The sequence below is a fragment of the Ciona intestinalis genome, chromosome 7, assembly GCF_000224145.3.
Source record: "Ciona intestinalis chromosome 7, KH, whole genome shotgun sequence".
NCBI lineage: Eukaryota > Metazoa > Chordata > Ascidiacea > Phlebobranchia > Cionidae > Ciona > Ciona intestinalis.
The window spans coordinates 378,222-404,669 of NC_020172.2; the positions used below are offsets into that span (position 1 = coordinate 378,222).

At 41.0% G+C, this 26,448-nt stretch overlaps 2 protein-coding genes across 3 annotated transcripts in view; one reads left to right on the top strand and one right to left on the bottom strand.

Annotated features, from left to right (window-relative positions):
- The window catches only part of LOC100175747 (regulator of nonsense transcripts 2), a gene marked incomplete in the record, with an annotated part of 33,589 nt that overhangs the window by 4,176 nt on the left and 2,965 nt on the right, over nt 1-26,448 (bottom strand). Inside the window, 11 exon segments of the mRNA XM_026835094.1 lie at nt 130-235; nt 1,648-1,842; nt 2,244-2,347; nt 2,950-3,149; nt 3,467-3,591; nt 3,774-3,925; nt 4,760-4,799; nt 5,400-5,505; nt 5,873-5,991; nt 6,634-6,676; nt 7,765-7,934. Coding sequence (XP_026690895.1) covers nt 130-235; nt 1,648-1,842; nt 2,244-2,347; nt 2,950-3,149; nt 3,467-3,591; nt 3,774-3,925; nt 4,760-4,799; nt 5,400-5,505; nt 5,873-5,991; nt 6,634-6,676; nt 7,765-7,934 — 1,360 coding nt within the window.
- Nucleotides 8,946-25,927, top strand: LOC100178820. Of its 2 annotated transcripts, none has more exons than XM_002126905.4 (18): nt 8,946-11,592; nt 15,632-15,688; nt 15,822-15,953; nt 17,193-17,316; nt 17,587-17,661; nt 18,244-18,330; nt 18,668-18,822; nt 19,360-19,534; nt 20,359-20,484; nt 21,390-21,533; nt 21,757-21,837; nt 22,431-22,646; nt 22,840-22,972; nt 23,280-23,435; nt 24,013-24,082; nt 24,430-24,547; nt 24,806-24,935; nt 25,095-25,927. In XM_002126905.4, the coding sequence occupies exons 1-18, from the start codon at nt 11,111-11,113 to the stop codon at nt 25,499-25,501; spliced, it is 2,868 nt and encodes a 955-aa protein (XP_002126941.1). In that variant the 5' UTR covers nt 8,946-11,110; the 3' UTR covers nt 25,502-25,927. The 2 variants fall into 2 exon arrangements, with proteins under 2 accessions (XP_002126941.1, XP_026690789.1); XM_026834988.1 differs by having other exon boundaries at nt 11,237-13,262; nt 25,095-25,923.

Sequence of the window (26,448 nt, forward strand, 5' to 3'; positions counted from 1 at the left end):
CACAGTTCGGCAGGTGCATGTTGACGTGTAAAGCTGCTGAAACAACCCGCCGATAAGCCAAGATCGATTTGTGTGACCTCACACATGCAATTGTGACGTCATAGCAAAATAAGCAGCCTACCTTTAGACAAGCAAGTGCGTCAGTTGTTGGTATCATGCCAAACTTTGTCATTTCCCCGATAAAACGAACTGTTTTCACTTTGCTTTCAATGTGGATCTGGTCACGTTTACGAACCTATCAATGTATTTGGTCATATATAAACTGTTGCTGTCAAGCTTGCTTTTTAAAATAGCTTTTTTGGCATTTATTTTCGAAGTGACGAAGTATGTTATTCACCCCTGATAAAGAAGTGTACAAGGTCAAAATATCGGTTCGGAAATAAATACAAAAACGAGCTGTTTTGTAAAACAATTGTATCTGGTTAGTTTTTAATGATAAAAAACTACTTTATGACGAAATTCATTAACAAATACATAAGAATACTGCTTATCGGCGAGAAAAAACAAGGTAATTAAGACACGGGTACTTAAATGGTGTATATATATATTTCACAGTACATCTTAATATAAATTGGAATGTTTGCACCAAAATGCCAGTATATTCGACGATTTCGTAAGAATGCTGTTTTTTAAAAAGGGAAATTCTAGCTCACCAGCAAGACCCATTTTTTTGATATAATGTGTAATATTGTTATTCAAAACCTCATGCGCAAGTGTACGGCAAAACTTCTGTATGGATATCGGCAAAACAACAGCAATTACGTATTGACCTTGTATCAACTGTTTAAATTACCCAGTCGTGTTTTTGGACGACTTACACGACCAGTAGTACACTAGTATATCAAAGGAGAGCAAGACAACAAGATCAAAAAGTTTCAAAAAAAATCTTAAAAATGTAGTAAGGGCGATTTAAAAGCTCTTTAAAAACATCGTTTGTCACGCAGAGTCGCGTGGCTCGCCTTATCTATGTGATGAGTCGGACGGTCGAGTGATAAGGTGACACAACGGGTTACTCAAGGAAAAGATAGGTGAACCGCTTCACTTGGTAACAATACAAGATGTGTTTGTGTGCTATGTTTACGCACGCATGGGGGGCCTTTATAGCTCCAGAGAGTGGTGTAGCTAGGAAACGGTTTTTTTTTTAGCGATCGTAATCCGCGGTTTGTTGTGTTTCGTGCATTAACATGCTTTGTGTTTGAAATTTGAGCTTAGAAAAAAAAGAGAACTTTAAGAGCGGTAAAATGCATACCATAAATGGTTTGGTTTATTGGGATAAAATGTATCATTCTTTAAAAATAGTTTTTAACTAATTTAACTAATAATTTAACAAACCATTTATGGTATTTGTATGCACATACGATATACCGCAAATAAAACCGTGTTAGCGTATACATGTAATTTTTATCAGATAATGCATATTACGGTTGGGGTAAGATGGTCCAGGTTTGCAATCTATTTTACAAATCATTCACAAAATTATATACCCGTTATCATTTCGGGAGCGTTGGTTATTATTAAAACGTTACAAACTTATATGTGATGATATGCGCTACCGGTATCCATCTTACCCCATCCTACTATACAAGTATGTATTGGTCGCAAAATATCAAGTTCTGTAACTTCCTTTGCCAAGCATTATGGACTTACATGGAATCTGAAATCCCGCAGAAGCATCAGCGAAAGATGTTCGGAAACATCGGGGATGCAGGAGTTTAATGTGGCTGCCAGTCTGGCGTAGAAGGGCAGCAGATCGAGTCGGGAGCGATGAACGTTAAACAAAGCTCTTGCCAGCCTTTTCCTGTTCGCTCTTGTGTTCATATTCATACAGAAATCCTGGGCAGCCTGGGGAAATACGAGTTATATGGTATGTTGGGGCGAGATGATATTTAATGTTTTCAATCTTATTTATCGCCCCCTTTGGTAGCAAATAAAGAATATTTACAGAACTATATAACCGCATCCTCACGACTACACAAAGTGTTGTTAACAAAATCACATTCGAGAGATATTATGTGCTAAGGGTTATTATACATCTTACTCAGTTACGTACTAACTTTTGCACGAACTACGTTTTAATCACATGTTACAAGACGTAACCCGGTCGCAGGATTAAAAAAAACAAGAGGTATATACAGTATGTTAATCCCCTATAGCTGTACTTCGCTCAATGCCAACCAACATCAATACTTTATGTTTTTATCGCTTACACAATAAAACAATCTTATCGTCATGTATGGACTTACTTTATCGACCAAGTCCCGATTGACGCAGTTCTTAAGCGAGGAGATAAAGTTTTCCAGAATAATCTTCATACTCGCTCCTATATTGACGTCATCATCCTCTGTATCTAAGGATTACAATGTTGATGGAATGCAGGCGTTGGATGGCTACACACATGTCAAGCCCTTGTATATTCGTTAGCTTAATACAGAAACTTTAACTTGGGTTCTAACCCCCAAATCAAGGACACAAACTATACTTACATTTACGTCGTTATCACACGGGTTTAGCACCTCGTGCCATCTTACGAGTTACCATGTATGTTACTTTGTGGGTGATTATTTTGGATTTTTTCATTTTGTTTCTGATAATTTGGACAACCCATAAGTGACCACTGGGTTGCAGCAAGTGTCTTGCCCAAGAATACACGCCCACATAGCAGCAGCGACGAGCCTTGAACCCATTACTTCTGTGTTACAGGCAGGCGCGCTAACCACTATGCCACGGCGCTGGATGTTAAATGATTAGAAATATACTGGTAACCCAATTAAAGTCATCGCTTATCCAGTTCGCGTTTATAAACCTATTTACCTCTCATAGAAAAACGTTGATTTGGCAATTTTTGGATATTCAATATTTCTCAACTATTGGTTGTTATCAACAAAGTAGAGTAGCAGATTCACGCCATGGTACGTTATATAACGTTTATTACAACACATCTTTACTTACCATCCTCCATACTCATGGCATCTTTATCTACATCCTCATCTGACTCTCCTGTCTCCACCACCTCCACCTCTGCTCCTGCTCCCGATGTCACTCGTGCTCCTGCCTCCATTGCCTCCTGGACTGCAGCTAACTCCGATTCCTCCAAACTCCCAATATCAAGGTTGGTGAGATCACGTTCCAACTCCTCTGCTGCCAACTCACTGTTAGGGAGGCCAAGAGGTTACAAACTCGAATCCCAGCTAAGTCAGTTTAAGAAGTAAAACAATCTTAATACTTGTAAAGCAAAACGGTGATAGATTTATTTGTTGATTGTTTTAGGCAGCTTCATTTGTGTAACTGATAGGCTTAATAAAAGGGGGTAAATACACAGAGTGTTTGTTTATATACATAAGTTTACATGCATTTGTATGAACAACTTTCCAGATTTATTTATCTTTCTTTTTAACGAAAACGGTAGTGTTTTAAAAATAATTATTTACAAAATTAGTTGTTGTACGTTTGACATTTTATTTCTTACCCTTTTCCACCAAGTTTTGGCCCCAGTGGTTTTGGTTCGTTAGCAGGGTGCTTCCCCTTCCCAGGACGACGCCCCCCACCCCTCTCAGACTTGTTGGACCCCTTACCAACATCCTTGAACAATATCTGCAAGAAATCAAATAAGAAACTGCTATAATGGTTTGTAGTTTATTTTTTTCTGTATGGCTGACATTTGGACAACCCATAAGACTACAGATTGCCGAAAATTTTCCGTTAATCATCTTGTCTAAAACACAGACCTATCGGTATTATAAGAACCAATATTTTTTTTTGAGGTTGGAACTTACTGCTGGTACGATGGCTTTCAGATCGAGGAGATTGGAATAAAATGATCTCTGGTCCTCATCCTCCCATACAGACTGCTCTCCAAGCAACTCTGCTCCGGAGGATCCAGGTTCGAAGATGTTGATCGGAGATTCTCCATCTTGGACGAGCTCGACTGGAAAATGTCCAAGATTTTCGTTTTAAAAACATGATACTATTCGTTAATCCTTAGCTTCGTAAAATACCCGTTGTTAGAAATATATCTTTTACAAACTGAAAACGAACGAGCGTTCGACTCACAAAAAACAACGGGGTCGTACACACCAAAAGAAATGTGTTTTCGCGTCATTAGGTCAGAAAGCAATTAACAGGGCGTATTTAAAAGGGAGTAATGGGTCAACTCTGGCCTAAACCGAAGTTCACCAAGCGTATCTCGTGGTAGAACCTCATCCATGAAGAATACGTGAAGCCTATGCGTTTTACTACAATATATTGCGAAATATTGTCAGTTTACCAATAAAATTTAGCATCAGGGTTTAATTGTAGCTAAGAAACATTCTCTGATCAAGCGTTAAATGATTTAACGATATTGCAATTATATGTCAAGAATAAAAAACATCAAAGCAATAAAATAGAATAAATATGCCGAGAAGTCAAATTTGTACAAGATATACAGTGCAATCAAAAATCCCGACATATTCATAATCTTAAATCGAATAAATTTTGAACAAATACAGACGTGATAGCGATTCTGCGGTGGAATAATCCTGAATGTCCCATTCATGTAAGCACGCGATGTTTAAAGTAATCCTTGTATGTTAAATACAGACACGAGCGAGCCCAGGCAGGCGACAGACCACCTGTCTTATACGCGGTATAATTTACATTGTTCACAACTTGTTAACATCGCAAATACAACACGCAGATTTTATTGTATGGTGGGCGAATTAGACGTCCGTACAAACAGATAATAATAAAAAGGGAAGTGTATATTAAGTTAGGAACTTACCCGTTTCCGGCAGGTCTGGCACGTCTACGTCTAAAAGATCCTAATTTAGCAAAAAGTGTCATGAGAATGTTTTGTTGTGAGCGTATATATATATAGTAAGTTGGTGTACGATGGTTCAAACATTTATTTTCTGGCGGTAAACAAAGCATCAGATTTTTAGGATTGCAAACCCGTATCCTCACGACTCTATATTAAGGATGTTGTTGAATTGTTAAAAACACGATCAGGAAATATGGGATATTATGTGTTAACAGTATTTATCTTACTCCACACTATACCACACTACTGTGTTCTGTTATACGGTATTTGATCTAAAATATAGGCAGTGATGCAATTTGAAGCTATACAAACGCAGTCGAGCATAAAAATGCTTTGATATCTTGTTTACGATGGTTTTCCTGGGAAATTGGCCAAGGTAACTTGATGTGTAGGTTTACACACAGGTTAGATATGCGGAATACAAATGGCCAGTGAGTCATGAAACTATATACTCGTAAACAGTCGTTTACTGGGGTTATGTAGTGGTTTGGGTACTAAACACAAACACTAAAAAATACATCCTCCAAACCAGACTCGCAAACAAAAAAATATTTAATACTAAGACAATTTTACGCACTACAAAAATATAAATACAACTTACAGCAAGTTGGTTGCAACTAATGAGAAGTTTGGTATAAGCAGCTTGTTTGTCTGTGTATTCCTTCGACTTCTCTTCGTGCAGTTCGCCTTTGCTTTGCAAAATATGTCTGGAGTGTATAAAACAATGTCAATGTCCGTATACGTTTGATATATTGTACATATTTCGTTTAAATAAATTTAATGATAGTTTAAGCGTAGCTAGGTTTCCTGCGTTTGTCAGGTGCTAAAATGAACTACAGAACTATTTCCTAATGCTTGAAATTTAGTATTGAATGGATTCTATGCACATTTTTTCAGTCTCGGAAGTTGGCCCAGAAACAGCAAGAGCGTATAACTAAACTGCTTTCATGTTGGTATACAATTTGACAATGACGCTTGTGGTTTACGGCGCTGAGTGGGATACGAGATCTGTTGTATGAGGTCATGAAATAATACCATGCTGTATGTAGGGGTTAAGTGCGGACGTATACACACCTGTTCCTGCGGTCTATGCTCTGCAGCTCCTTGTGCATTTGTAACAGATGGTCGTGTACTGAGTTCCAATAGTCGCTAAGGACGGTGTAGAATATCTTCTGCTTTTCAGGAGCAAAAATCTGGAGGCGTGGGAACGTTTACGATTGGTATTTCGTTAAAAACTCGTTTTTTTCGTTAACCGTTTATTTTGCCTTTTGCACCAGACATGGTAAACCATCACACCCATGCATACATGAAACACCATATGTTTATACACGAGTAATGGACCAACTGAGGCCAAAATCACAGGTGTCATTGCGTGTCATGCGTACCGCACAACAGTAATACCTCGATATATATAGAACATAAAGGTAAAAAAACGAGTTTTACGAATGTAATTAAAGAATCAAATAAATTTTATCCACTAGTTGGGAAGGATATATTTGTTAGTACAGCATCACACACACATTAAGTAGATTCTACAATAAGCTTTGGATAGAAACCTTATAAGTTTGGAAGCGGAAATTGTATTCATACCATATGAATGTCACAGTAGCAATATGTTTGAACAATTCTCAACATGCACACTGACATACCACAGGTTATTAAAGTCACCATGGTGGACCTTGAACCCCGTCTGTCTCCATAATTAGACAGGGCAGGGTTGTATAAAGTACAAAATACATAGTACAGTCATAGTAGGGTCGTGCGGTGCTTTATAGCACAAACATCAAGACGAATTTCTGACAGAGTGACCGCATAACGTAAAAACTTGAACCCACCTCGCTCCGTGGAAGCTGAATACCAAACTTGTCACCCAACGATCTGAAATAAAAAAGGAAATAAGAAATAATTGCGGTTTTCCGTTTGCGGTGATGTATAGTCGTTGAATTGTACATACGCGGCGGTAACGCGATGGTAGTATATGACAGAAAAAAATTAGCACTTTAAACATAGTTTTGATTTTTATCAGGGTGTATTGAACAAATCTGCAATTTCTGCCGATTTATCATTTCCCAGGCTTGCTCGTCATTGGGATGGGATCTACTCTTACACTATAGAATAAAACGCAGGACGAATATTTTTTACCCATACCATGAAAGTACCTTACTGTGGCGGGAAAATATTACACTCGCATTACGGACGTTGCTTTGGTATATAAATACACGGCCACGAACATGTAGGCGGTAATTCGTCAAATAGGAGGCAACGGGCGGATGTTTGTGGTTGGCAAGGTAACAATTTGCCTTGTAGCGGTACATCGTTAGGAGTTGGTAAACAATAACATAGAATAGGTTTTAAATTAAAAAATGTGCTATTTCATTAGAAAGACAGTCACTGTATGCTGTCCTCAGAAGCTAATAATGGCATAAAAGTGTAAAAAATGTAGTTAACGTAAACGTCACCTATATCGTGTGTTAGTGGGTCTATAATACCACGAACCCTATATATATAGTACAAGAATCAGAATGAATGTAACTTATTTGTCCTTACTTGGCGGAACAACGACATTAGTTATAACACGGGGTGTTCTGTTTAATACATCTCGTGTAAGCTTACAGTTTACCTTGTATGTAACTTTACGGGATTATTTAGAGAGAATTTGTTCATTTTTGTTAATGCATGTCTGTTGATTTAGATTTTATATTAACCATATACGTCATCCGGGTTAAAGCAATTGTCGTTAAAAAAGTGTCTTGCCCAAGGACACATATACGCCACAATGATAGCAGCCCCAAGTGTCGACCCGGAACCTCTAGGCTAAAGCTACGGCGCCGGATAAACAGTTTAGAATAACACACAAAAGTGAAAACCTTTCGATGCTATGAACAAGACATGCTGAATAAAGCTTGCAACAAGCACGCAAGATATTTTAAAAAAGGCAAAACACAACGTTATCAATAACAGATCACCTGTTCTTCCTCGGCACGAGTCCAGCGACGTCCTCACCGTTATGCTTGCATAAACTGATGACGACAGATAAGAGGTCGTGTCGCTCGCGGTCGACGTTTAGGATCTCGCGTAACTGACTGTGTACCAGAGTTAAGCCTTCTTTATCCGTGAAGATACCGGCAACTGTGAGCTGCGGAAAAGACCGATGTATATTTTATGATGTACAGAGTGTACTGGTTTCGATTTTAGACAAACAGGTACATACGGTGATCATGTATAATGGATTAATGGTAAAACGTTTTTAAATGACCTTTATATTTAAACTTGAATTAATACTTAATATTTATGTTATAAAATGATCAAAACCATGTAGGTCGACAAAATGCTTCATAACTAAAGCGAGTAACGTGATGTGATGTAGCGAGACGGGGTTAGGTTAAACCTTTAGTGATTTGCCGACTTAAAGTGTTGGCTGATGACTTTAAAAATGTCAACAGCTTATGCAGTTGCGGTTACAGGTGCAGAAAAATTAGCTGTTGCCTCTCGTTCCAATTACCGCTTGATTGGCCTGAACCACATGCTCATTGGTTCTAAGCGCGCGCCGCAGGTAAGGAAAGCGAAATCCGAGCTGTGTAGGCTATATGCCGGCCCCGTCTGTTTTGTGCGAGTTTTTGCCAAAACTAAGCCGTGATACGGTATTGGGCCTACGGTATTTCTACTCGTGTCTAAGGAAACGGCGCCTCGTATCCAAAATCCGTTTACCGGGCACACACCTAAGGTTGGTGTATATACAAGTATATACAGTGTATAACATGTGGGCGTGTTCAAGATATAGGATGAACTATTAACAAAATTTACGACCTTGTAAATTAAATGTTAAATGTTAATGCTAATCGATAAATGGCAGTTTTTACACCAATTCTCATTAAACAAGTCTATCCCCACAGTTAAAAGTCCTTATGCAAACGGAAATAAATTATAACAAACCTACCTTTAACACTCTAATAGCACAACGAGTGCTGTTCTGGCAACAAATGATAAGTTCCAAAGTAAAAGATTCGTGGACAGCACATACATTTGTGCGGCAGTCAACTTTATCCTCACATCGATTGAATATATTGAGGGCTGTATTACGTCATTCAGTAACCGCAAAGTCTCACACATGGGTGAGTATAGAGTGGGAAAATCGAAAATCATAAAACTACATATTTACAGCTGCGGGTTGACGAAGCAGTGAACACTGCTCAGCCAAGTTTATAATATTTCTGCTGTCTAGCCTTAAATGTTTGTTTGTGCCAGTCGTCGGAGGTTTTTAGATACTGAAAAAAGAGATTTTAGCACAGTTGCTCTGATATGAAAAAGACGCTGTTCTTCAATACCTGATATACATTTTTGCGGTTCGTTAAAAAGCATTCCCCTATTAGTTGTTGATATTTTATTGTGGTAATACTGCTAGAAAAGTTATAGAACTTCTGCTTTGTACACAATTGGCTAGCGGTTTTGCGGCGCTGTACAAAAGACAAGATAGCGAGTATATGGTTGTCGGTGTAAATGTCAGCCATTGTGTCTGTAGTGTGAAGTCGGCGGAGGAAGATAAACGTATTTGTAAGCAAATCCGAAAGGCAACGATCCGATAGTGGTGTGAGCGTCCTTTAAGTGCGTTGTCGTTTGTTGGAAGGTGAAGATAAGATTGTAATCAAGGGGGCTGGCTTTCCGGTACCTTGCTTCAGTAACGACAATAGATATTCATCGTTTCTGCGACAGCGCGGGTCTTGCCAAAGCGTAGAAGCGAACAAGCAGTGTTAGGAAGAAGGCAGTCTGCTTACAAAGCGCCGCCGTATTTGAACTACAGCTTAGATCGGAAGGAATAGGCCCCGCGTCGGTCGATTGTGTGCACTATGTGGCGTACTTGAGCAGTTTGTATAGTGAAAGCTCGCCTATCGTTTGAAGTTAAAAACACATAACGATCAACGCTGACACAGCGAGATCGGAGAGCGAGAGGTTCCTAATTAAAAGGGCCGCGTAAAGTCATCTGACAGGCCACGGCACTTGAGACTCTCAGAAGCCCTGACGGAGTAATCCGTGTTAGAAAACCGCGACTGAAGAGATGTTGAAGGTTTAGCGGTAATTGCTGGTTGGAGAGTAAGTCGAGCGAAACCTGTGCCAAGATATGCGAAGAACTGCACGATTCGGTGACCAGCGCAGATGCAGCTCCGTAAACATGCGAATAGCAGTCTGCAGTTTGGGTATATCGGGCCGCTTGGCGGGATCGACCCGGCAGCGGAGTCGGAGGCGCGGGGAAAGGAAAGCAATCAAAGTAGGAAGGAAAGGCTTGTTTAAACAACTCCTTGAGTGTGCGGGTGTTAGGTGCATTTGGATTAACAGGAAAGGCCATGAAACCGCCTTGAAGTAACGATAAGAGGATGGTGTGAATGTAAGTGAGAGTGAGGGTACTTGGATCTAATTATGCGCTGAATGTATTCTAATCACAACGAAACCTTCAGCTAGTTTAAATATACTGACCGTAGAATTCGTATCTGCATAACAGATAGAACATTGACAAATAATGACAAAAAATAAGTATTCGAACAAAGTAGTATAAACAGTCTGAAGTAAATACATTGTCATGTTGAAAAACATTATCATCAATGTATACGTGGTAGTTATTTCGCGGTGAAACTACCGGAACAAAACCTTTCGTCTCGGTTGCGCGTTCACTCGAATAAAAATAGTAATGACGTCACTTAAACTTACGTCATACTTCTCTCAGCCGGATTCGTCGATACTGCGAATGGTAAGGGAAGCAGACGATAAGTATGGGCTTCACAAAATTGCCATTTAATCGACGGACAATGTTGGTAAATGCGAGGCTTCGTATGCCCGCGGCCAGGGTCGGAGATGTACGCTGTTGGCAGTCGCTACTGGAACGAATTCGCGGCGCGTCGGTAATCAATGTCATTACCAGTAACTGCAGTCGTTTAATGTTATGCAAACACTGGCGGCTAACTATGTTTGCCCTTGCGCAGAAAAAAAGGCTTCTTTGGCTGCGGTTGCCAACGACTTATTAATATGTTAATCGATGAAAAAATGTCGCACCGATAGCCGGGCTTTTCAACAGACAGGTAACCGCGCCGAGAGGTCGGGCTATAAAAAGAAACCAATACTCAGCCAATTGTTAAGGAATTAGGACCCACTTGGGGTGGGAGGTATGGCATTGTTCAGGCCAATTGGAAAGCACGGTATCCGTTGGCACGGTAATTTGCAGACCAAGCTACTTTCTCTCCAGGAGACACCGGCGTATAAGATTTAGGATTACTAAGATATTGTAACACGTTTGCCGGAAGCCATTTGCTAGCGCAAAATGACATGTTGTCACCTGGCCGAAAACGAAGCTGCCACGTTGGAATTAAGCCGGATTACAGACATGGGAACGCAGGAAGGCGAGTCGCTACAACAGATTCTAGGAGTATTGCCGGAAATATTAAGTCGGTGAGAAAAGCGACAGTTTCCGGCGCCCGTATATTGTGCGTGTGGATGCTGCTTGCTCTGCTGGCGGAACAAGCGTACTGCGACGAGCCCGAGTTATCTCATCTAAGGTACGCGAGGCTACGTGCGCCAGTTACTGTAAACGCGCATGGACCAAGCGCGACCGGTGGTGTGCAAAGGAGATATTACAGTTCGTGGAGAACGACACAAAATGCGGCGCAACAAGACGCTCCACCGGTCCAGATACTGCCAAGGCCAACCACGCGTTCAAATCGATACGCCGCGTACAGGAAGTTCCAAAGCGGGCGCTCTGTAGCTGGCAGATCGTCAAGAAGGACATCCCTAATGTCGGCCGTGAATAGGTAAGGAAAGTGGTTGTTTTGTTTGTAAGTGCCATTGCAAAAACGCCGGTAATGTTCCTTTTTATGTGAAAACCAGTTATTTAAACTCCCGAAAGACCGAGAATGAACAAAAACCCACGATAAGATTCTTTATTGAAGAATGTAATAATACACACTTTGACACTCACACCCATTTTGGATGACATACTTTCAAATCTGTGTAATTCACATTCTTGAATAATACAAAAAGAAAATTTTACAATTGGAGTCATAGTCGTTAACGCGGGTGGTACGCTTCATACACTTGTTACCATTACGGCTTATTTCATTGTTTAAATTTACTTTAAAAAGCACGGGCTTGGTATAAAATATTGGTACAGTTTTTTATTTCGTCATGTGCATTTTAATATTGCCGCTAATCTTCGAAAAATATAAAAAATAATATAAAATTCTATCAAAGTACAACAAAAGCCAGAAAAATTCAGGTACTTTAATGTCGCAAATGGGTTGAGTGACGATGCCGGCGTATAGTTCTTTCGCGGTAAGCTTTGTATGATTATACCGGATCTTTAATCGAGCAACGCAAACAATAGGATTACTACCGCTGGTAAACACAACGACATTAGCAGCGAGTTTAACTGTTCATGTTCTTGTGTACGGACAATGAGTGTGTGTTCATAAAAGAGTATTTTTAAAGTGTGCTGCAATGTTAGCGAGTAATGCGGCTGCTTTTTGCAACACGAGACTAAAAAAACAAACCCGAGAAAGTGGGAAAAGCGGGTAAGGAATGGAAAATATGTGGAACTGGCGGTGTCGTGGATAAGTAACATAATAACAAATATACAATCTTATTGTTACATAAATACATCGAGTACAGCGATGTAAAAAATAAAAAAGGCTCTTTTATCTTTGCTATTTTGATTCGGATCCCTGGAAACAAACTGTGTCGAAAATTCAGTGCGTATACTTCACGGGCATGAAGCACCCGACGCCCCGAGGTCGGAAACGCATGGCCGGTCGTGACTAAACATTTGAGGAATCAAATATTGACCCTGTGCGGTTATTATACCATCGTCGCTCTAAGCGCAGGTGCGACGAGCAAGGCAAACTGTTTTGGGCTCTGTTCTGGCCACTATCGGGTTCCTAACCACTCGAATGGCTTTAGGAGCGCTGGCGGAGTCTTGTCGGCTGCCCGCACGTTCACCACACACTGCGGCTGTGATGTTAGATTTGATTGCGCGGACAAACTTTGGTCGCGAGGACAAACCCGCTCAACAATAATCTAACAAGTGATTGGATTGTTCCGTGTTGGTTAAACCTTATCAGAACTACCCCGATGACGTCATATGAAATCAATTTTAAATAGTGCTTTGGAAAAAGAATCCACCGTGGAACTCTGAACTGAATCAACTAAAATAGCGGTATAGCGGTTTCCAAAGCACTAACACAGACATTTAAATTAAGACTTTGAAATATAACTTGTAAGTAACACCATTTACGGCCAAAATAGTGCTTGACAAATCGCGCTAGAAGGATTAAATACCTGGGCTCCGCAAAGCGAAAACAACACACCCAAAAAGATTGACGAAAACAGCGGAAAATTTGCCAGAAGACACCTGCGAACTAGCGTAAACATTACGTCAGCATATGGGTTGCTACGTCAGCTATGGGAATGTTGGGCACGAATCACGGTAGGGGTTCGTAACAGCGGTTTGTAATTCGCAAATATAATATATCAGAGTTTGTTAGGGATGTAAAATGCTGTAAAGGGTATATAGAGCCATTAAACAGCGTTTTTTTTTGTTTTTGTAGACTTAATGGTGTTGTATATGGTAAAGTCAAAGTGCATTCGGTTGGCATTAAGTATCATATAAATGAGAATAAAACACTGTTTTTCTTCCCTCAGCCATCAACCTATTATTTATTTATTTGTGTTTCGTGTTACGCAGCGGTAACTAATTGTGGATATGTCTGCGGAAACTCCTAAGTATCTTAGCAATGCGTCAGATTGTCTGTGCAGGCAAAGGCACCCAAGGGAAAGTGGTGTTGAAGCAGCATTTAACTCCCGTATTGAACATTGAACCCAGCAGTAATTGGCTTACTCGGACTGTGCGATGGTATGGCCTTGTCTAAGTTTATGCCGCGGGCATTCGTCGATCAAAAATACAAAACTGCTTGACGTGTAAGCAATCGACTATAGAATGGAGAAAAGAGTTGTTTTAACCAACCTACAATAAGAGAAATATAAAACAGCAAATGTCGTAGAAGACAATAAGCGCCGGATTAAAATAAGGCGAGTGCTTTTTAATTTTGCGTCATACATGCGTTAAAACGTGATGTAAACGGTTACAGTAATTAGTGGTGCAAATATAATCAATCTACGAACGCTGTCTCGTGCGGAAACTGACCTTCAAATATGTTACGTCGGTGCCCGGGCAACACGGGTCATGTGTAAGGAGAGATTCGGCCTCAGCTGAATACAATGACTTGCCTTGTTCGCCTAAACCGCGTTACGGACAACAGATACTTTCAATGCGCTACGGTTTGAGGCAACGCCTTGGGTGCAGAAATTGCGGCTTGTATACAATACGACTGGAGGGTGAGTTTACGGTTGCAACGTAAAACGTCGGCGGGAACACATAGACCTTGATGTGGTGCTGAGGTATAAATAGGCCGTGTACTAACAAGGTTTGGGTACGGCTACAAGAAATCGAAGAGTTATTAACGGCTGGGTTGCGGGTTTGAATACTGGTAACGCAATTTGCTATTCGCCATCTACTGTTTAAAATCATGACAAAATAATGGCTTTACTGCGAAGCGTGGACATTTGCACGAAGCTTTTAAAGCAACGATTAACATTGCTGTGGTGTAAAAAGTTGCAATTGAAAATAGTCGTAAAACTTGTCGCTGGAGATAAAAATTACATTCTGCGCCACCCATAAGAATGTAAACCATAGTTATACTGTGGCATGGCGAGTATTTTCACCGCAATGGCTTATATAATGAGACTCTGTTGCTTCTGGAACATAACTCTGGCATTGATAACGGTGCTTGGAATCGGTATCAGCAGCAAACTTGCGGTGAGACGATGTTGCATGAAAACGAGACAGCCGCCCGCGGCTAATGAATCATGATATGCGAATGCTTGGTGCTTTAAACGAGGCGGAAGTTGGCTTTGCTTATCACACAAAACAAAACACAGAACTCTGCTTACAAAAAAAACACCAATAAACAAAGTCCTGGCACGAGCTTGCAGTTTGAAAGCGTTTCCATAGACTGTATATGCGTCAACATCAGTCTGCTGTATTTAAGGCATCGTAGCGCCCATGCACAAAATTCACCAACCTTTTTTCTTTTTTAATCAAACCGTATATACGTTCACACCCGCCTGTGGGAGCAGGTGATTTTTGCAACTTCAACGCTTAAAACAGCTCTTATTCCGTTAACGGGTCCTAAGGATAAGGTCAAGCAGCTCCACACAGCTACGGAATGACCTCGTTAACGCAGATTTATCTTAATTCAAGTCTAAGTTGCCATAACAAGGTTTTGCTTGAGAACGATACCGGATCCTAAGTTTTGAGCAAAGTTTATGGGTGGGATACTCAATACTCATACATACAGACGTAAAATCCAATACTTTCCGCCAGGCTTAAACAAATTACGAAGTATTTCTATAACCCACTGACGTACAATTTTTGTAATTTACACTTCAGTAATGACGTAAGAGCTCTCTTTTGGTAATACGATGTACATTTGTTTGACAGAAACTTCGTTAAACGACAAATTATGGTTTCTCGCTTTAAAACCACAAGTTTTGAAAGCGAAAATGCCGTTTATCAACGAGAGTTTTTAAAAAACATGATGTAATATATAAATATGTTATTTACAAATGAGTTGCGCAAGATTGTATACCACATATTTGGGTAATATCTTGTATAAACAAAAGCAAAGTTACATATCAAACTTTCAACAAAATCACTCGTATGGTCCTAATTTTTTTAACCCGATGCAAAAAAATTTTTTTTTTTGATGAAGTCTAACCATCGTTGACTTATTTCAGACTCCAAGACCAGATTCCAGCCCTACAGACCTCAATCGGCCACCAAAAGAAACGAAAGTAAGTGTTTTTAACTTAGTTACGTATAACGTGCAGTGCTGTCAATACAGCGCAATGTAAAATACATAAATACCAAGCCAAAAACGCGTGTTAATGGTCTGGAGAAAAGTGAACTAACCATAATTTTTTATAGTCGACGCATTTTGCAACATATAACGAAGACAAAGACAGCAGTGCGAAAGCTACAAGGGACCTGCAACGAACTGGGAAAAAATATTACCACCACGAGCGTCCGTTTGCAGCGGTTTATCGGAGAGTTTCACAAGTAAGTGGGGAGGGGTGGGGTATATGTAGCAATTTTGGTTGCGAAATGTTAAACTGTCGGCTGGGTATAGCCTTCGGTTGGCTAAAGCAACCGTGTTTACTGTCTGTCTTATAAGGGTATCCCTGGCTGTCCAGACATACAACAATGGGAAATCGACTGTCGCACCCGCCATGCACGGAATTTAATCTGCGGATTTGCGATTGGATCTGGTGGCAAAACGTACCCCGCGTAGTTGTAACACGATAGGAACTGTCGCAGACGACATGAGACTGTACAAGATACAATGTATCGCATTTAAGAGGGGTGGCATGAGTGACGTGGAAATATATTTGTTTTCGTACCAACATTATTAGTTATTTGCTTTTATTTTAAACTTTATTAGGGTATTTGCTTTTATTTTAAACTTGAAAGCTTCCGTAAATGGAAAACTGCTATAGGAAAATCCACACCTAAATAGGAAATTACGATACTGGTATGGTGCCTTATACCCCCTTTGACCGGATTTGGGCCCAATACCCATTGTCAAATACACTGGGAAAATAAGCGTAATATACCTTACACGGATCGATTCAAACGCGATTCGTGGTGTGGGCAATTAAAGTATGAGGTCGTTTGTTGAACCTGGGAAACGGACGAGGCCTGTCGGCATAGGAAGAGGTTACAACACGGGCGGTCGGAAAACTGCGAACGAAACAATGTTATTATTATTCCAAATGGTTGTACTTGTTTAAGCTAGCCGTATATCACTGCCGGGTCGGCGGTCTGTATTCTCGGTTCTCGGAGACCGCAGGTATTTCAATATATCAAACGTGTTATGGAACGAAGGCGCAGTGCCGCAACTCGCTGGGCAAGCACGCGAGATATGTGATATTATTGAAGGCTGCGGCAGAAAGGGTAATAAAACAACACAATACGCGAACTGAGAAATGCTATAACGCCTACAACGTATGCACACATTCTTAAAGTGGTGGACCATTGGTAAAACGAGAGTTATTTCAGTAACTCAACCAAAACGGTAAGAGGGTTTTGCTGAAAAACATAAACAGTACATGATCATAAGAAAACCTGCACTTTGCACAAATGCCTTTTTTTTAAAACAGTCATACGGATTCATCACAAACAGATTAAAGCGGATACATACGAAATGTTTAACTAAATGTATAGCTTTTATAGCTCACTTTGCGAATTTTGTTTCTGAATTTGTATTTCTATTTCTGCAACGAATTTTGTATCCCATAGTCACCAGGCTGCTGCGAGAGAACGTATGGAACAGATAGAGGATCACCAGACCACGCAAGATCAACGACATTTTCAATTATATGAGAAAGCGATAAATAATTCGGCCGATATATCTCAACTACAGGTTTGTAGAGATGCATTTAAAAAAATAACAACGCGAAAAAATTTAGGTTGCCAAAAAGATCCCAGTTTGCCAAAGAAATAATGTGCACGTCGTATAATTAGCACAATTTAAATTGAACTATCCCTTTAAAAGCAAAAACGGACAAACAAAAATAACAAATAAAACGGTTTTTGGTCACCTATCTTAGGCCTTAAGCTAAGACACCTTTTAAAGCCAATAAAAAATTTTCAAATTTAATGCATTACTTAACAAAAATATATGTTTCGGTAGGCTGAGTTAGATGATGTAAGTCAGCGGATTGACGAGATATCTGAAGACAAAGAAAGGCAGAGCGGGAATGGCAAGGTAAGTAAACCAATGCAATTTACCATGGTGTGAGTTCAACGTTTACTTTACTGGAGATGATACTGACGGATTGCCGGGATACGGTGGTTTACAAAATCGCGCTGAAAATGGTGCAAGGAATTGAAGCTTTTAAGTCGCGTGTCAGAACGTAACGCTACTGAACTTATAAGGCGACGACCGTGAGAACTTAGGTCATAGTTCGCCAAGCCTTGGAATAACTAGGATTGTTTTAAATGACCCAAACATAACTGACATTTATGATGTATCCAACTATGGTGGTAAAGGTAGGAATGGTGAGAACAGATAACAGACTTGTGTTTTTGAAATATGAACTGACTCTGCAATACAAGTAAAATGCAGCTAATTTTAGGGGTTACGACTATAGGGTGTTGTTTTAGGTCTGTGGTTATATAAGAGCATAGCCAGGCACTGCGGTAAAAAGCCCGCAGGTTGGCTTTTCTCGCCACTTCCTAACCTGTGTCTTATTTGTGGCCAACTGGGTGTAAATGTCTCTACATTGAGGAGACCATAGAACCCTTGAATGTCAGCCATGCGAGAGACGATAACATTTGCTTTACGCAGAGCCAGGACGACATCACACTAAGAGAAGAGATAGCCGATGTTCGGAATGAGATGGCCCAACAACATAACACATTCAACGAATTTCGGGTGAGTCGGGAAGTTTGTTTCACGCTTAGTCGGCCGAGCGATTTGTAGCCTTCAACGAACAAGAGCGCTATTTTAATTACCCTTAGGTTCATCGCGGGCCAGAACGTCGTATTATGTCAGCTTTTTGGTTTCCTAAACTCGTGGAAGCTGTTTCAGTTTGTCTTACGTAGTTTTTACCGGAAAAGTGACTCGTTTGGTCCAACCTAAAACTACTTTCGAAACAGAGAGTAACCTTGTTTATGAAAAAAACATACCAAGCATGACGATAGACGCGACAGCAACATATAGTTCGTGTAGAACACTGCCTTAATATCAAACTAAAAGGTTTTTATCATAGGAACAAGTCAACACCGAAGTCGAAAGTTTAACAGCGGAAAGACAAGCTACGTCACAGAAAATCAGCGCCAGCTCTCAACTACTGAGGCAAGGATTTAGTGAGCAGCTTACACTGGTCACTGCGTCGGTCAACGATAATCGTGGAACGCTGGAAATGTAAGTTATGACGCGGTGGATATTGAGATGCGCTTGACAAGAAAAATTTATGGAATTTTATAACTTCATATTACAGTTAATTAAAATTGAAATATTAGGGGTTTTAAATGGTGGGCAAATGTGAGACAGTTTTAATCTGGACCTATGTTTGCATACGTGATATAGGGTGGACATGTGGAATGCAGCCATTGAATTGCGTTCCTGTACATATTGCCAGAATGTGTCATAACATATACGAACACACGGGTGGTATGTGGACGCCAAATAGATTACATACTTGAATGTGTCATGGACTTATTTACAGAACAAGGCTATATATTGCGTAAGAACGTGTGTTACCGGCGATAGTTCCCTACGAATTACAAAGCAAATATAAGTGTTTGTTTAACTTGACATAGAATAAAGCGATAAATAAGCATTGTAGTGTGTACATATATGTAATGATAAGAAATTATATAGCAATTCCTAATTTCTTGGAAAATTCTCCAAGATTTCATATGTACCGCGATTAGGTTAAGATGTTAAGTTGTTTTTTAGACACGCTGAAAAGCTTCGGGAATTAAAGGAAAAGGAGGCAAGGTTAAGAGCAGACCTCGACTCTGCGACAGAAGAAAGGAGAAGATTGGAAGAAAGGATCGGGGAAAATGAAGCAGCGACGCGGGGACTCCAGCAGCGAAATGCGGCCAACTTGTCGAGGAAGGTCGAAGAACAGGTGATGATGCATTGAGTGGTTATAATCGGCGAAAGGTGGTTAGTTGCACACCTGGGTTAAGTTTAAGAAATCTGGCCGAAGCGGAGGTGGTTAAAGTTGATGTAAGAGCTAGGTAAGTATATTGGGTGTACTGATTGATATAGGGAGCGGCCGATAGGGGTGGGAAAGTAGGGCAACACGTGAAAATAGATTGAAGGGGTTTACATGGTGAGAGCTGAATAGGGTTAGGGCAGGGAAGGTAACATATATGGCCACATTGACCATATTTGGGTGATGCGCGAAGTATGATAGGATAGTTTGATTTATTTCGGCAAATGTGGAGGCAATGTGTTTCTGCTTATACATGGTTACCGCGCATAGGACAAGTCTGAGTTGGGTAAATATGGTACGGCCGTCGATCATGAATTGATCAAACACATAATGCTTGTTTTTGTTGGGACTGTATCAGAGAATCGGCGCCAAGGTTCTATATCAAAGAGCAGTTTTGCTTTTTGCACTGGTGATTAATGAAGAGGGGTTTAGAACTTTTGGCGGTGCCAGCTGCATTGGTGAAGTGCAAACGTAGCGTGTACACCATGCACGTGCATGAATGATCCATCAGTCGCAGTTATATTACGTGGGTGGGCCGCTTGGAAATAACACGAAGTGGGAAAGCGGGGACGAGGCGACGTATTTTGACAAATTGGTTGCCGGGATGTTTGTAATTCGAGCGCCGCTGCAGGAGAGACGAAAATAAGTGGCAATTGGTTCGGATTGAGCCTGCCTGTTTACTCCGCGCTTGGTTTCCTTTAGCGCATTATGCCTTAACCGCTGTACCTCTACAGACACGTTCCCTGGTGTCCAGGCATGTGGGAACTTTGACCGCAGCTATCAATGGACTTAATACGAGCGTACGGTACAACCAGTACCATCAGGAGTCATGCGCTACGAGGATAGAAGCCGTGGAAGAGGTGAGTGGCCGTTTGTTTCATGTTTAATTAGATTATGGCCAGTTTCGCACTGTTAGGGTCATTGAACGCCGCCTTTAGGAAGGTCGTGCCATTAACAGCGGGTGTGCCATGGATGCGAGCCCGTTTAAAACACAACCACGTTAGTTCCCACGGACTTATTTTATCTATCAATCACACGAGATGCGAAACAGCCATGATGCGTTTGGGAAGAGAACAATTGACGTACTGTGTCTGGTGGCTCGGGGCAAGCGAGTACGAATGTTGTCCAAGCATTAGTTCAGCGATTCGTAAACCCTCCCGTTTCTAATCATCATACAAGCGTTACAAAGCGCCCTGCGTGCGAGAAGTAGGGGGGCGATGACAGAAAGCTGAAATACGACACTGAGAATTCGTGGGGTTATTAAACAAACGACACATTTTGCTGGGACAGGTTTAGCCGCAATAAGGCATTGCTTCATTTGCCGTAATTGCTTCACTAAGTGATTTCAGTTTGTTTTTCTCCTCGTAAAACATTGCGGTTTGGGCGAGTTAAACAGAAGATGTTACACGATATGCTGGTGGTTAGATACTCGTTTTGTTAGCGGACAGATCACACGAATGAATTGTTAAGATAATGCGTTGGAGGTGCTCCATATTTTACCTTCATCTAATCCACCATCGAAATGTGAATTACTGGGGTCATTTGTGTTTGTTTTTTTTTTTTCGTAAAAAGGATGACAGAAGTAACTAAACTTATACAACGTGGATGTACTATCATGTGCGTGTGTCTTACCGAGTAGCATGTTTACTATGGGGCATGGGAAAGTGGGCAGCCCGATGACCCTGAAAATGCGATACCTTTTACCCGAAACGAACAAACAAACTGTAAGTCTAATGCGGCTAAAATTTCGTTGTGAACTTTACAGGACCTGCTAGCGTTGACGGAACGCCTGGATACCTACGTTACTGGGACATTGGCACCCAGGATAAAGCATCGTGGTGCAACCATTCAAAGAAATATTCAGATTCGTTATAACGTGAGCTCGACCCATGGACCACACCATTTGCCGGTGAGAAAAAGGAAATTCTATATCAAAATGAGGTTAAAAGCTAAAGAAACACTTAAGCTGTTTGCACCGATTAAAGGATTAAACTGTTCGTCCCGTTTTAATTAAGGAGCAATTATTTCCATTTAAATTTCCTTTTTCGCGAAAATTAAGACCGATGGTTGTACTATATGTTACAAGCATGGATACTATAATGAAAAGTTGTGTAAATTTGATTCACATTTAGAATGAATTACGGCAGCTGTTGATGGGACGACCTAGCCTTCGTACACAAGTTGAAATACAAAGGACGGGGCCGACAGCATTGGTATGTTAGTTTGCTATTACATGATAGTTTGCTTTCACGGGAAGTCATTATCTATTAATCATAAACCCACGAACCAAACAAGTGGCGATCATGGCCTAACTGCCCGTCGCTTCGTGATCGGATTTGATCTAATACAATTTACAAAGAATGAAGTTTCTCGGCGGTTTAATCGCTATCTTAAGATCAGAGAAAAGGTTAGCTGGAAAAGTTAACCAGTGTTGAAATTGACGTCATGTTAACGGCTCATTACGAAGTATGAGCGCATAGGTTAACCGAGTGGACAAATAGAATGTGTCGAGGTCACGGTTACTAAAGCCGCTGACGGAGATTTAACAACAAAAACAGAATAAAAATAAGAAGATATTATTGCGTAGGTTAGCTCGAAGCAGTTCAGGCTACGTAACCTGTGTTATGACAACGCTTTGACGCGGCCTGTAAACAAAACAGTAAACTCGCAGCAAATTTTGCTGCTTTGACCTCGCGTGCTTTCTTCAAGGCTGTTACGTTACCAGTTATCCGCTTGTGGCGGAGGAGGCCGTTTAAAGTAATTCGCTGAAGTGTAAAACGAGATTTAATGCGCTTGTTTTTTGAAGGTTGTACAAACTGGTATGGAGGAACGACTGGAGCGTCTATCCAGGACGATGCGTCATTACAACAAAAAGCTCATGAACGTGACGTCACTGGTGCAGACAATGACTGGTGACGTCAGAACGTTGGCAATGAGAACTGCGCACTACTTTAACGTGATAAATGTGCAAGGAAGCGTGATAAGAAAGCAAAACGAAACTCTGGCGTGGCTCGTCGCCAAGGTGGGTTTATTGTTGTTACGAATCGCCTCAGATAAGCTCGTTGACCTATCCGACAAAGTTGCCATTCTCATGACAACATATGGGCAAACATAGCCATTGTATAAGAAGAGATTGCAACACAGCTATAATGCCAGTTGTAAAATACTTGCTGTTTTTTCTCTGGTCCAAATTATAACGGGTTGTATTTTCACAGCAACGCATGCAAGAAATTGATATCCGAGGCATGACGGGTGATCTAGCGTCCGAGCAAGATACAGTTATGAAGTTAATAACGATAGTCACGAATCTGGCAGGCCAACTACGGCGCCCCATACCACAGAGTAGAGGTAGTGAAGCTTCTATGTTATATGAGTGCCTGTGGTGTGCCTTGAACGACCTGACCGCATCGGTGTGCGCAATTCAATTGCGGTTGGTGTACTTAAAATAAGACGTACGCGTCATAGAAGAGCATGGGAGGAGTTTGGACCGAGTTAGTCGGCAGGCGCCTGTAGTGACAGAAACAATTCGATCGAGTCGAATCAATGACGGCAGAAGCACGAGACGGTAGTTCTGCATTGACCATTTTAGGCGACCGTTCGCGACCTAAATACGATGCCAATCTTGTGTACTTGACTTTTATTGTGTATTTGCCAGACTGCCACGATCTTTGGATGTCTGGCCACCGGAAGAGCGGAGTCTACACGATCGTACGGGACATGACGACGAAACCTATATACTGCAATATGACCGAAACAGCTGGCTGGACCGTTTTACAGCGAAGAGGAGACGGCACTCAAGACTTTGACCGAGGTAGAGAATAAGCAAGCGAACTAAATTTAGACTTGAAAAACACAAGCGATTGCTTCTTATTTGCAATCGTTCACAGTTTCGATGTTACTGCTTGGCACAAACAGTTCAAAAGCCAACTCAATCCAATCAGACACACATTGTTAACTTAATAATTCGCACAGGTCGACTAAGTGTCGTCAATCCATGTTAATGTGTATAGAACTTCGGGGTAAAATCGACACCGTTAACAGTTAGCACATAGTATCAATATTTTCTAATGGTGTTTTAACAATAACCACGCACTTTTAGAAGCGTGACGACACAGTTATAAAATTCTTTAAGCATAAATAATATATTGAAATCCTGCGTAATCTTACCCCACCCTACTATACATTATTTAACGAGAAATGGTAAAAATGACAAGCGAAAACGAGAGCGACAATTTAAATCCTTCGGGTTAGGTAGGAATTTGAGGGTTAAGTACACCGTATACTGGTTTCATTGGCAAATACACACGAACGCAAGTCTAGAGATAACGGTTAAACCTGGTATCGATCATTACAGCTTATCTTGACTTATCCAAAGCCCTGTTTTTCAGAGTGGCCACAATACAAGGAAGGTTTTGGAAGCATATATGGGGAGCATTGGTTGGGACTTGATATAATAAGGTACTTGTCGCTTAGCTTTTAATGACTACAATGAGCTTAGTTGCAAATACCGATATTCCTTAATTCCTAAGCATTCACTTTTTTGTAGTAGAAACGTCTTTAAAATAACATTTAACGATTAATATTCTCGAATTTCAATGATAATGTAACACAATCACCCAAAGCTTTAACAAACATTTAGACCTATATTTTTTTAGACTAAAACATATTTGGACTTATAATTTAGACGTCTCTTAGCCTAAGACTACTTTATTTAAAACTACATTTGTTTGGATTTCTGGAATATGATGTGGACGCCTATTTACGTATCCCTAGAAATTTACAGTATCACAATTCAATATATTTAGGTGGATGACACACGGTCGTTCATACACGCTTATGATACAGACGGAGGATTGGATGGGAAACGTCAAGTATGCCATGTACGACCAGTTCGCCGTATTCGGACAAAACTATGTGTTATCGGTAAGCATGTTTTGAGCAGGAGGGCAAGCTGAGAGGAGGCCAAGCAAAAATAGAGTGAACATAATTGGGGACTGCGCCTTGCCGTGGTTATTATAAGACTGTTGCGAGTCGGCAGCTTTTACCACAAGTCTGTTCTCCTAGTTTGTATATGTCTGATAGGGTATATTTACACCGTAGACGAACTAGCACAATGGATTTTTGTAGATCGTCTGACACTGGAAATTCCCACGAGATTAATTGATGTAAGTTTTTGTTCAGATCGCAGGTTACAGCGGAGGGGCGGGAGATTCAATGACGAAATGCAACGACCGACCGTTTCAAGTGCGAGAAGACAGCCGTGAAATGACGATAACGACTGAGTCGGCGTGTACGAATACTAGGAGGGGAGGTACGGTATACTATATATATTGTGTGTTATTCAATATTGGTTAGATAATATGGTAACACTCGCTTATGAGCTGGGTATAAGGCAAAAGTTGGCCTAGTACCCCAGGTACCGGTGTGCGTTACTAGTTGCCAATCAAAGACAATGGTATCGTTGTTAAAGGTTGGTGGTTTCCCGAAGACTGCGGACAAGCAAACCCGAACGGTCCGTACCGGATCAAACCAGATATATCGGAAGGGGGAGCAGAGGAAGGGAATGGGATAAACGATCCTACGCTCATGTTCTTCTGGATGTCGTGGCAAAAAGAAGCGAATCCGATCAAATCGATTTCGATGCAAATGGTGCCGAGGGAGGCGCTGGTAGAAAATGTTTTCTCCACGCTCCCGGAGAGCGAGAATCGATTAGAGGAAGAAGAGGAAGAAGAAGAAGAAAGAGTAGCTGGAGGGTGGTCGGAAGGAGGCACGACACTAAATAGCATCGACGGTAGTGACGTCGACCAATATCCCGAGTATGAGGCGCAAGCGGGGCACGAGACGCACCGAGTCACAGTGCAGTCCGTAAATCCATGAGCCGAGACGCGGGGAAACTGGTTTCCTTCGCCGATCGCCCGGAAAGCGTTGCTGGTCAAGGTGAAGCATGGTGACTGCCTCAGCCCTACGTTAATCACCGACGTTGCGTTCAAAACGACCATGTCGACTTAAAATACTGCCATACGATGACCATGTTGCGTCATTCCTCAAAGCCATGCGTCGTACACACGACAGAACAAGCCAAGCCTAATTTAATTAGTGCAAGGTGCTCAGTTAAACTCGCCACACCTCAGCTTCGGCGTTTGTAAAGGACACTCACGCGGCCAAGTTGTAATATTAATTCACACTTTTTATTTTATTTGCCTTTTCCTACCTTGTCTGTGCGCGCGCGAACTCCACGTATTCTACGCAATTTATATTTCAGAACGTATTTCGACGACGAAATATAATATAAAAAAACATCTGCCTCGTACTTTTGTTCAATTGCTACAAACCGGAAAAGCTTATAGACATTACACAGGTTAAAATCGAGTAAAACAACAACCCAAGGCCAAAACGGCACGGACACAGCATTCCGTGAATGACTGTGGTTACTGGATACCTTAGACTTTGTTTTGTACAGGAGTGTTCACGTTTAATATATTGGCACTTAATGATAAACAGCCATAAGTATAAGTAGAAGTATATACCCTCACCGTGATAGGATCGCCAGGAGTTTAACAACTAGTGTCGGCATTTTCCCAAGACTACAATCATACGATTTAAAAACTTTAGTTTTATCAGCATAGACTTACTACAAGCAACCCCTCTGTTCACTTTAAACCCATGATGAGTAATAGTGACACGTTGATCACCTTTACAACGAACAAAGCTTCTTTCAATGCGCTGTAATTACGGCTATGCATTTTTTGGCTATGACGCAATTGCAACATGATGATCGCATACGAACTTTTTTAGCATTCTAACGTAAGCAAACAGATTTTATC

What these genes read in the sequence shown, in the direction of transcription:
- LOC100178820 (XM_002126905.4), top strand. Translation starts at nt 11,111, where the DNA reads ATGTTGTCACCTGGCCGAAAACGAAGCTGCCACGTTGGAATTAAGCCG. An exon ending in CTAATGTCGGCCGTGAATAG is followed by an intron (nt 11,593 to 15,631) that starts GTAAGGAAAGTG and finishes GACTTATTTCAG; the next exon opens with ACTCCAAGACCAGATTCCAG. An exon ending in CCGATATATCTCAACTACAG is followed by an intron (nt 17,317 to 17,586) that starts GTTTGTAGAGAT and finishes ATGTTTCGGTAG; the next exon opens with GCTGAGTTAGATGATGTAAG.